Raw genomic sequence first — 11,630 nt, forward strand, 5'->3', positions numbered from 1 at the left:
ATTCCTGAAAGTGACATAAATGACAGGTAAGCAATTATGTGAAAATCATTTGATTGCTGTCCACATCCTGTTCAAATAGCTTTTGACAGCGCACACGCGTCCAAAGCAACCCACTAGTCACCCCTAGCCACCGATGGTGGACACCAAACTCCCAACTCTAACCCATAATCCCACCCACCCAACGGGCAAGGGACAATAATTTAAGTTGCTTGCTGGCCAGCGCTTGAAACTTTTTCCTGTGCCTGTGACTGTGCCTGTGTCCGGTAGTCCGGTAGTCCTCCCTCTCCTTCCTCACTAATACACAGGTGCACAAGCGAGCTGACCACAAAAACGCAAACACAACAACAATAGCGACAAAAGGGGCACCCCAAGGGGCGCAGTTGGAGAGTTTATGTCCAGTGAGACGTGGCAGGCCACATGAAAACGCGGTTTGTGGCTACCCACCAAGAGCAGAAAGGAAAAAATAAAATACACACTCCTTTTGCTCCTTTTTGCCTGCTTTATTTGCCACCTTTTTGTGCTTTCAGGACGAGGAGAGTGTTGGAGATGAGGGCGTGACTTCGAGATGGTGATTAGCAGATTTGAATATTATTCAGAAATTATTAAAGAAAAATAAACTAAAGACTTTTCTTTAGAAAAGAATTATTAAAGCTTTGATTAAGGTTCTCTTAGAGATACTTATAGATAGTATTTTATAGATAGTATTACTTATAGGGAAAATAAACGGAAGAACTCTATTTCTATCTCTAGAAACCACTCTAAAACTACTTGAAAGGTTTGTATTTTTATAAAATTACTATAATATAGAGCTTGCTATTGAAGAAATTGAAAAGTAACAGATCAGAGGCCTCAAAGACATCAAGATATTTCTTGTATAATATTTATAATATTCTATAGTCTCTGCTAACATTAAATAGTTTATAATAAAATAGTTTTTATATTTGAGGTTTGAGGTTTGTGGTTTTGGTTTCTGTGGGTCTTAACCGCAAGTTAGATTGCATAATCATAGCTAGTAATCTCTATTTATCTTTATTTTGAATTTAAATGTATGTCTAATGACTAGTCACTCTTCTGATTAATTTGTTCAAACATTTTACTAAAATTTAAACCCAAAATAAATACTAAAATAAACCGAAATACAATAAAAATATAACCCCTTTTTAATTCCCATCAATTAATTAAAAATTCGACATATGTTTCGTGCAACGTTTCGTTTCTCACGTGTGTGTCCTGGGGTGTGTGTCCTTTGACCGCCTAAGCCACTAACCCCCGCATCGTGCCTCTTGCTGCCTAATTGGGCGTCGGGTATATGCGTTCCAACTCTATAATTTAGCGGAAAAACATCTAATGGACGTCATGTCTCTCCCAAAACATATTATATATAAAAAAAAAAGCCACTAGAAGAAGGTGGCCAGAAGGACAGTAGTGGGGCTTAAGCGGAAATGCATACAATTGACAATTCTCATCGCCGGTGCTAAAAAAATAGTTAGAGCCGCCCCCGGGAAAGGTGTCTGTGTATTTGTGTGTCCTGGCGAGAGCCACTGCCTGTGAGCCTGTCCACTTCAAAGCTTTTATGGACATGTCAGCGTGCTTAGGCGAGGGAGCTGCCGACCAGATCCTGCCCCCAATCGCGTGTCTCTAGTTAGGGATGGGGGAGGACAGTGGCCAGTGGGTGGTGGTGGGCAGTGGGTTGTGGGTGGTTTGGTGGTCCCTGCGCTAATAACTAATGTGCTTATGGCGTGTGGCATGTAGTTGTTGCCGCTCTGTCCTGAACTGTTCTATTCTATTCTATTCTATTCTATTCTGCTCTGTTCTGTTCTGTTCTGAAGTCCATAGTCTGATACATACAAGTTCGACTTGTCTTTGGCTGCTACACAGCAAAAAAAAAATAAATAAAAGGAGGAAGCAAGAAAGTAAAATAATTAAATGCATAAATAATAAAATGTTCTTCCTCTCTTCTTATTCTCAGTAATTAAATGCAGAGCTACAAAGTCCAAAAAACTTTATTCCGACCCGATTTGAGCTTCAATTATTTCTGCAAGTGTAAGAGAGTCCTCTTTCCCAATCGAACCACCCCCATAGCTGTTGCATTATTAAAAGGCTTCGATTGAAAAGTACTTTTCTTGTTTCCACCTCGCCGCTCCACCCACCTACCCACCTAGCCAAGTAGCCAACTAGCCACATCCTTCCCATTGATTGCCTTGGCTTTATCTACTTTTTCGTTTGTCAACTGCATCTCCCGACAATCCAATCCATCGATGGCTAATTAATTGGAAATATAAGAAGCCCCACCAGTCAAGGTTTCAAAATCAATAAAACAAGCTTGAGTTCAAAACGTGTTTCAAGTATTTCTTGTTATTTATTTTGTGATTTGTGCGATTTGCATAAAAATATTGCGGCTTCTTCGTTCCAACATTCATTTCGCTTGTCATTCGAAGACAAAAGGCATGCCATCGAAGAGCATCGAGTGGAACGTGTTTTGCAACAAGGGGGGACACTACTACTCTCAAAGTCCAATCGTTTAGTACAAAAATCAACGTTCAACTGGCTGTCAAGCATAATTAACCCGTATAAAACGGATATGATTTTATGAAATGGGCCCAGCCCATGGGCCAAATGCGGGCAAAGTTAGCCCAGATTTCTCTTGTCTCTGTATCTCGACCAGAAAATAGAGCCATCTGGGAAATCAGTGACATCAAAGCCCAACCTACATACATCAGACAAGCAAATGACAGTGCAATTGCAACTAAACAGTACTATTTTCTATTTATTTATATTTATTTTACTTGCCTGATTTGCTTTTAAAGCTGGGAGAGCTAATATTTTTCGATATATATGATTTATGATTCATATAGAAAGGAAAAAAATAAGTGTCAGCTACAAGAAAAAATATTAAAAGCCAAAATATGGAGATTTTTAAACTTAGGCAGATAAAATCTCTTAAAAAACAAATATTTTTGAAAAAAAAAAACTTGTTTTGAAGAATATATCAACCAAATAACGGTTCTTTTCCCTGAAAATTAGTGATGACAGAAGATAAAGCTCTCTGGATAAGCGATAATCTGTATCGAACACGTATTTGTATATCGAATATATAAAATAACGGTAAAAGTACAAGTACAGTGGATCTAAACCTTAAATATTACCCATTTTTATTAAAGAATTTCATTATTATTTATATGAATTAAAAAATAGTTTTTGCGATTAAAATACACTTTGTAAAAGAATATTTATCAGTAAATCATAGTGGATATTCCCTGTACAGCATTTGTTCGAGAATTCAGTTCAATGTCAACGAACGCTCGCAAATAGCTGCAAAATATCTTTGGAATTGCTTCACTCGGAACAAATACTAAAACACAAAAAATAAAAATAAAACAACGGCCAAACAAGGCAAATAAAAGCGAATTTTTGCACAAAACTTGAAATCTAAACAAAGGCAATGGAGAATCGCAGAACAAAAAGCAAAAGTTGAAATCTCAGTCTGTGGTGGCATGGAGGGAACCAGTGACAAAAGTCCCCCAAATGCCAATGGGTGTTGAAAAAAAAATCAATGGGGGATGGGACAGGGAGGAATAGTGGGTTAGGGGGCCCAAAGGGGCAGTAATGAGCTGATGAGCTGCTGCACCCAAGACGGGACTCATTGAACGGGTATTTGCCTTTTTCATTAGCTTCTCTGTGCTTCTTGGCTCCTCTGCTCATCTCTTGGCCAGAGAGCATCAATCGATGGCTCCCCCGGAACAACAACTCTTAACTATGAATAAAATATGGGTTAGGCTTTTTCCTTATTTGTAAGTTGGCGAGCATTGAACTCTCGACTTGTTGTCGGTGGCTGCCGGCGGGCGGGCGGTCCCCCGATAGCGTGGGAGTTGTTTTGGAGTAACGAAACTATTTTGTTTTGATTTTATCTCCGCGGCAAAAAAAAAGAAAAGTAAATTATAATGAATATAATATGTATGCCGGTTGCCGCCGCCGTCGCCGCTGCTGCTGCTTTTTCTTCTCAACCGCATGGGGGAAGAGGAAGAGCCAGAGACGGAGAAAGAGGTGAAACAAAACACAAAACAAGCGGCAAAAACGGATGAACCACCAAAAGCAAAAGCAAAAACAACATAAGCCAAGAGCAGATAGCCGATAGCCGATAGCCGACTCTGTACCTGAAAAGTAAACTTTTCAAGTGAAAGAGAGAAGAGCGGAGAGAGCTGGAGCGGCCAAGAGGCCAAGAATACTTCTATGTGGTGTGTGCCCCCGGCGGTGGTTGGAAATGAAAATGTAAAATATGTGAAAGGGAAGCGCCGCACCGCGCCGCGCTGATCCGAAGCCAAAGGAACCCCCATTCGAAAAGCGCATTTGCGGAAAGTTCTATCCATCGAAAGGAAAATGGAAAATTGGTCATGGCAAAGATGTATACGAAAAAAAAACATAATATCGCGCACATACAGTCACAGACGCACTTGGCTGGATCGCAATTTGCCTTTTTTTCGCCGTCCCCAGCGCAGGAGGGCTGCGCGTCCCCTGCGAAAACTCACCTAGCTTGATTCGTTATTATCCGACTGCACTTGCACGGCTGCCACAAAACTCGAGTCTCTGGCGGTTGGCAGAACCTTCAGTTTTGGTTTTACGCACTTTTTTCCGCCTGGATTTATCTCGTTTAATATTATTTAATATTTTTTAACAGGCACACGAGACGGAGCGGTTGGGTGGCAACTCTATTGTAAAATTATCGTTTCATCGATGACTTAAAATGTTCCCTTTTCAACCGAAATGTGGCAGCTCTGTTGTAGAGGCGGGCAATTATCGATAATTATATTCAAGCCAATTTCATTTTACCAGTTCGTTCAAATACGAAAGATATTTTAAAAAATAAACTAATAAATTGTCTACTTTCTATAGATAAAGATTACGTTTTCTCTTCTCATCAATTAAAAAATTTCCCTATTGCAATGGTTCTAACATTGGCTAATTTCCAGTATTGCCATACCATAGCTCAACGCTATGACACGATGTGACCTTTCTCTTGTGTAGAATTTTGGCGCAATAATGCTACAGGCACACTGATTTGTTGTTTTGTTTTTAAATTTGCGTGCAATTTTAATAATTTTTATAATTTAATCGAAATGGAGGCCAAACCAAGAAAAACCGAAGTAGTTGTTGATGCTATGTTCGGCCCACACCAGGAAACGGTTGCTCAAATAAAGCAGGCCTACGAGGACGCCACAAAAACAATTTTCGACGATCTGAGGCAAGAAAACCCTTAATTTGCGGAAAACTGATCTAATAGCTTTATTTTAAAATAGTGCCGACGATTTATCGGCGTTCGTTAACATACAAAAGGAAAACGGCGATGCCTACGCCGACACCGAAGCTCTGGTGCCCAAATTGCGCGAAAAGATGACTGCCATCATGATGAAAATGCACCTTGGCTTCTTCCACAGCAATGATGTAGGATTTCATAATAAATATGATCGTTATAGCAATAATATTAATCAATATTCATTTAAATATAGATCGAAAACAAGTTGTTGGCCCTAGAAGTGCTCAAGGATAAGTTTGCAGGTCAGGAGGGCAAGAAATGGTAAGACATCTGAACCTCACAACCACTAGGACTTTCACTAAATTGTATCTCATTTGCAGGAATGTCAATGAAATGACTCCTGAGGAGCTAACTCGTCCATTACGCATACAACTAATGGACTCCAGCATTCGCTATCTGGAGCGGAAGATAGAAACTCAACAACAGAAGCTCCAGGTTGGAAATGCATTGCGATCTCCTACTTATATCTATTACTAAATTAATACATTTTAATTATTGTTTACAGATTGCACTGGAAAAGAGCAAAGCGAACCGGGAACGTCTTCAAAATATACAAAACGAGCGCGTAAAACTTAATGCCATTATGGAGCAGCAATTGGCGGAGTTTAAGGAAATAAAACCCCAAATATTAGACATGCAAAAGTCTTTAATTGATTCCATTAGCCGTCCAGATTGTTAGCCAAATAAACAGAGAAATGTTTTGAATTTACATTGTTTTCATGGAAATAGAAAAGCTTATTATAGAAATGGAAGATTTGAGAGAATTATAAATCACAGAATTACATTCGTTCATCATACATTTTTGTTCATTATTCCGTAACAATGTGGACCACAGCTTACGCTATATCTCTGCCAATTCCTATCATATCCCCAAGCGGAATACCTCAAACGATTCGTAGATCGATTCTTCATAAATCTGCATCAAAATCTGAGAACGAAATATTTTTTAGATTTTTCATCAAATTTTCTGGAGGGTCCCCTTCAAAATGTGGAAATGCATGGAGACCCCAATATACCCCACTGCGAAGGCCATATCTTGGTCAATTTTCATCCGATTCTCGAGCGGAACACCTTAATCGATTTGTGGATCGATTCTCCACAAATCTGTATCAAAATCTGAGTACAAATTATTTTTTCAATTTTTTGCCCATTTTTCCTGATGGGTCCCCTTCAAAATGTGGAAAATGCATGGAGACCCTAATATGCCCCACTGCGAAGGCTATATCTTGGGCAATTTCCATCCGATTTCGGAGCGGAATACCTTAATCGATTTGTGGATCAATTCTCCATAAATCTGCATCAAAATCTGAGAACGAAATATTTTTTAGATTTTTCATCAAATTTTCTGGAGGGTCCCCTTCAAAATGTGGAAATGCATGGAGACCCCAATATACCCCACTGCGAAGGCCATATCTTGGTCAATTTTCATCCGATTCTCGAGCGGAACACCTTAATCGATTTGTGGATCGATTCTCCACAAATCTGTATCAAAATCTGAGTACAAATTATTTTTTCAATTTTTTGCCCATTTTTCCTGATGGGTCCCCTTCAAAATGTGGAAAATGCATGGAGACCCTAATATGCCCCACTGCGAAGGCTATATCTTGGGCAATTTCCATCCGATTTCGGAGCGGAATACCTTAATCGATTTGTGGATCAATTATCCATAAATCTGCATCAAAATCTGAGAACGAAATATTTTTTAGATTTTTCATCAAATTTTCTGGGGGGTCCCCTTCAAAATGTGGAAAATGCATGGAGACCCCTATATGCCCCACTGCGAAGGCCATATCTTGGGCAATTTCCATCCGATTCTCGAGCGGAATACCTTAAACGATTTGTGGATCGATTCTTCATAAATATGCATCAAAATCTGAGAACAAAATATATTTTCCAAAATTTTCTGGAGATTCCCCTTCAAAATCTGGAAATCGCATGGGGAGGAGAGTTCGACCCACTGCGAAGGAAATATCTTGGCAAGTTTTTATCACATTCTTGAGCGGAATATCTTAAACGATTCGTAGATTGATTTTCCGCCAATCTGCGTCAAAACCTAGAAACAAAATATTTTTTAGATTTTGTCTCAAATTTTTTGGGCCACCCTCTTCAAAATGTGGAACATGCCTGGGGAGGACAACATGGCCCACTGCGATGGCCATATCTTGGCCAATATAACCGATTCTTGAGCGGATTACCTCAAACGATTCGTAGATGTACATGTACATACATACATACATACAATAAATGGCTGGAAATTTGATTGAACTGTTCTATAAATGGATATACATACTAGTACCTGATGAAAATGAAGATCCTTATAGAGCTTTAAAGCTTATTGTATTCGTCACTTGATATATCCGCCAAAAAATAATAATATGATTGCAATTGCACTTTTGAATATATAATTTTTTTCTTAAAACTGATTACAAAAGGTAGAAGATGTATAAGATAATGAAAGATTTAATTCTCTAATTTTTGATATAAAAAGTTTACTAAAGCCCAATAAGTGGGGTTATGTTTCTAAATTGACATCCATTTTCTTTTTCGCACACTATTGCAGTTTTTCATTGGTATGTATTTGTGTCAGGGGCAGACGGGGATTCATGTTCAAGGGAACCAAAAAGCCCTTTTGCAACACTCTAAAAAATACGCAAAGTTCAGAAAATTTGCATCAATTGCACTCAAAATTACTTTTAACGACCTTATGCATAACATATCAATCATTAAACCCAAAAGAAACATTATAAAATTCATTGTAAACCATACTTTTTAAGGAGCAGTATCCACAATTTAAGTTTTTTCGTGGTATTTGCGGCATTGCCAACTTTAAGAAAAGTTCAAAGGGCGCTGTTACAAGCTATTACTATTACAAACATTGTGCAACACTGCCGAATTGGAGACAACTTGGCTGGAATCAATCCATTCATTCTTTTCAATTTTGGCAGCCGACGGGGTAAGACCTCCCTATTTAAGTGGTAAAGTGATTTCTTGGAATTAAAGAAAAAAAAAGTTGTTCATAATTTCTTAGAACCGGCATCGTGTATCTTGTCTTATTCTCGCACAAGTACACGGTTCCGACTCTATGTATTTTGAAACAATTCTTCTGAATTAAGTGTGTGAATATTTTATATTAAATGTGAATATCGTGTTTTTTCTGTAAAGTAGTTTTGTGCAGATTAATTTCTTTTTTACAAAGTTTCTTTACTTTACTATTTTCTTTTAACGTATTAAAGTGTAATATCTTAGGGATTCGATTTTACCAAAGCATCATATTATTTTGTGAATTTCATAAAAATTTCATGTAAAAAAAAGTTGAATTTGGAATTAATCTTAGAAGAGAAACAATTAAAAATACAAGTTTTAGAATAAATAAACAAAATTCTCAAATATTTAACGTAAAAACTTAATTTTGTCGCGATATACAAATTTGGCGCCAAAACGTATTTTCATAAAATTTTAAGCTACATTATCCCTCAGTTCATTGTCTTTTAGAAGCAACAAATTCTCTTCCTGACTTTCCTAGAAGAATTCATTAAAGAATTTCCACAAACTTCCAAGTTTACTAAGTTTTCTTTTTCCCTTGAAATTTTTTCACGGCGTTGCCGGTTTGTGGAACTTTGCTGTACTTCATTCTCCACACATTTAAGCACAACGACAACTCTCCACTACGACACTATTGTCGTCCCTTTTATTCCCGTGCGACAAATATCGTATTGTTCCTGCTGCGAATGTCGCCAAGAAAGGAAAAGCCAAAATTTGTTTTTTTTTTTTTTTTTTTTCTGGTGCTTTTGATCTTGCTCTGCATTCGAATTTCGGGAGTTGTCGCGAGTGGTCGATGGTGGAAATTTGTTTTTGTAGTCAGCATTTCCAGACTGTGGTTTGGGCAGATACTACATTTTAGGATCAGTATTGCACATTCCCCAGCCTGGAAACGCTTGCGACAGACCTCTTCAATTTAATAAAAAATAAATAATAGTGTTTGTGCTTTTTAAAAAAAACATCTACAATTTTCCGGTGCGTCTCTAGTGCAACTCTTGGTTTTTTATACAAGTATTGCACTTGAGACGGCCGAAATATAGTGGATCTAAGCGGCTATAACCGAAAAGTTTTCAGGAGCTAAAAAGTGTTTAGAACTTCGATTTTATTTGTAGGTCGCGGAAGGTTGCAATGCGTATTTTGAATCGTATTGCACTTTCCCCGGCCCATAGATATTATACGAACAGCAGCGATCGCTATCTGAGAGAAATATTTGTTGCCAGATTATCTTCAGGACGGTATTTGTGTCAATATGGATATTTCAAACATATTGCACTTATACCGGCCTGATGATCTCCGGCGCTCGTCATCTGTGACTAAAAGTGCGAAAATAGCAAAACATAAACACTTGCAGGACGGGGAGCGTGACAATATATATATTTTATAAACATATATTGCACACCTCCCGGCCTATAAGTGTAAATGTTCCTACAGGTAAAACTTCTAAGGAAAAACTTCATTTTTGAGAAGCTCAGAATTTATTTTCTCGGAAAATGAGGTACCGTTAGAATGGCGTCGTGTGCGAGCGAGATGACTGCTGCAACAGTACCAATAAGCTTTTTGTCATCTCTTTGCGTCGTGGGGTTGCCAGATCGGCGGTAAGTGGCTTCAGTTGTGAGTGTTAAATGTCGAGGGCATCAAAAATACAAATTTAGAAATGCTTAGTTGAATATTCCCTTCTAAATGATGCAACTTAGTAGTAACAGGCACTTGGGGCGATCTAAGTAAATTTAATTAGGCCGCTTGGTTGGATGCACTTATTTGCACGTCATTTACCGTTCTCGGAACCCTGTGGCCAGTCTTAATTCTCTGCCCGTTTAATGATGGGATGGTCATTGGTTTGGAAAACTAACAAGTACGAACATAATGGATAATGCCCCAGCACGCGCGAATCCAAGAGGTGTGAAATTGGACTCATGGGCGGCCCATTTGGACGGTTCTCTGGCGGTTCTACGTCCTACCTGGACCAGATGACCATCGAGGAACGGTTTATTTTTGTTTTTGGCGGAAGTGTATGTAAGTAAGTACCGCAAGTGCAGCGGTTATCTGCCACATCTGTGTTACATTTAGCCGATTTTACACTAATACTTCCCATCAGTGAGAACATGCCGTTCGTGCTGATAGCAAACACAATTACATAAATGTTTGTTTTGACAACAATAGGCAGCAGCAGCAGTAGCAGCAGCAAAAAAACAACAAGATTGCATAATTGCTTGTAAAATTTTTGCGCTCCCACAATTTCTCATTTTAGCCAAGAAGAAAAACCAGCCGGCTGATGGATGTGGTGTCTCCATTAGAAAGAGAGAACGGGAGCGGATGGCGATCCTTTTACTGCAATTTACGGCCGCTTTTGCTCTCACTCGTCTCTCTCGTGGCGAGCTTTCGCCGGCCAGAGCTGGCACAGTGGAGGTCGCTTCGAAAAGCCATGTTTATTTTTCCGCAGCTAATCTAAGTGTATTCTACAAATATGGCCATAAATTGTAAAATAGCACTTTCGTAATTGTCGGCCTTATTTATGCACTGTGAACAGCCGGGGGCTAGCTGATAGCTTCTGGCGGCTAGCGCCTCTCCATAATAAAGCCTCTCTTTATGTTAGCTCTTTCCAGTGGTGGTGCTCGGTTTGGCTTTAAGCCGAAATAGAAATTTTCTCCAATTTTACTTTAAAATGTATATTATTTTAAGTAATTTTTAATTGAATTGTTAAACACTTCAGGTAATTTAATAAGGCCTCCATTTAATTAATGGGATACTCGAATCGATTTGTAACGAAAAAGGTGTCATAAGGTACTATTTATTGTAAAAATATCGTTTTCCAAGCTACCGTATATTTTATTTAAATGCTGAATTTAATTTTAAGGTTGGTACCATTTCCATTACCATTACTTTTCTATAAAATAGTATATTTTACAGCCAAGACGATTGAATTATGTTCCTAAAAGTATTTCTATTAATTTATAATACCTTTTACCTTTAATCTGACTTCATCAATAAGTTTTTTAATAATTGAGAACTTAGTATCAAAGAAGGCCAACATAAAGACGTATCAAAAAGATTTGGGAAAATATTAATAAGTATTTCTTCCCCCATTATAGGCTCACGCGGTATGATCTATTTACCAGATCTAACACATTTTGAGAGTTGATGTAAATCCAATTAAAAATGTATACTATTTCGAGGTACATCTTCATATTACCGACTTATGAATTATGAATTTCAAGATGGGAAAATGTTTTAATGGAATGCTTTCTCTCCCGATATAGCCATTTCTGCCACCGATGCAGGG

At 38.2% G+C, this 11,630-nt stretch overlaps 3 protein-coding genes across 7 annotated transcripts in view; 2 read left to right on the top strand and 1 right to left on the bottom strand.

Moving 5' to 3' along the window:
* Positions 1 to 7,630, bottom strand: part of LOC6495039 (heterogeneous nuclear ribonucleoprotein K homolog) — a 22,459-nt gene extending 14,829 nt beyond the window's left edge. For 2 of the 3 annotated variants that reach the window (XM_014907644.3, XM_014907646.3), the window contains exon 1: positions 4,527 to 4,746. The gene's annotated coding sequence lies outside the window, so the exon portion shown is untranslated. Of the gene's footprint in view, positions 1 to 4,526; positions 4,747 to 7,607 lie in introns of those variants that run through there. The other variant, XM_014907645.3, reaches the window with a different exon arrangement.
* On the top strand, positions 5,007 to 6,016 carry LOC6495604. Its single transcript, XM_001959152.4, has 5 exons — positions 5,007 to 5,239; positions 5,295 to 5,439; positions 5,505 to 5,572; positions 5,632 to 5,746; positions 5,817 to 6,016. The coding sequence occupies exons 1-5, from the start codon at positions 5,115 to 5,117 to the stop codon at positions 5,988 to 5,990; spliced, it is 627 nt and encodes a 208-aa protein (XP_001959188.1). The 5' UTR covers positions 5,007 to 5,114; the 3' UTR covers positions 5,991 to 6,016.
* A 2,303-nt stretch (positions 7,631 to 9,933) lies between the features above and the next one.
* Positions 9,934 to 11,548, top strand: LOC123257296. 3 transcript variants are annotated; one of them, XM_044715876.1, is made up of 2 exons: positions 9,934 to 10,363; positions 10,599 to 11,044. In XM_044715876.1, the coding sequence occupies exons 1-2, from the start codon at positions 10,264 to 10,266 to the stop codon at positions 10,829 to 10,831; spliced, it is 333 nt and encodes a 110-aa protein (XP_044571811.1). In that variant the 5' UTR covers positions 9,934 to 10,263; the 3' UTR covers positions 10,832 to 11,044. The 3 variants fall into 3 exon arrangements, 1 of the variants encoding a protein (XP_044571811.1); XR_006507331.1 differs by lacking the exon at positions 10,599 to 11,044 and adding an exon at positions 11,061 to 11,548; XR_006507332.1 differs by having other exon boundaries at positions 9,934 to 10,367; positions 10,599 to 11,047.
* The last annotated feature ends 82 nt before the right edge of the window (positions 11,549 to 11,630 follow it).

Source organism: Drosophila ananassae, chromosome 3L, assembly GCF_017639315.1.
Source record: "Drosophila ananassae strain 14024-0371.13 chromosome 3L, ASM1763931v2, whole genome shotgun sequence".
Lineage (NCBI taxonomy): Eukaryota > Metazoa > Arthropoda > Insecta > Diptera > Drosophilidae > Drosophila > Drosophila ananassae.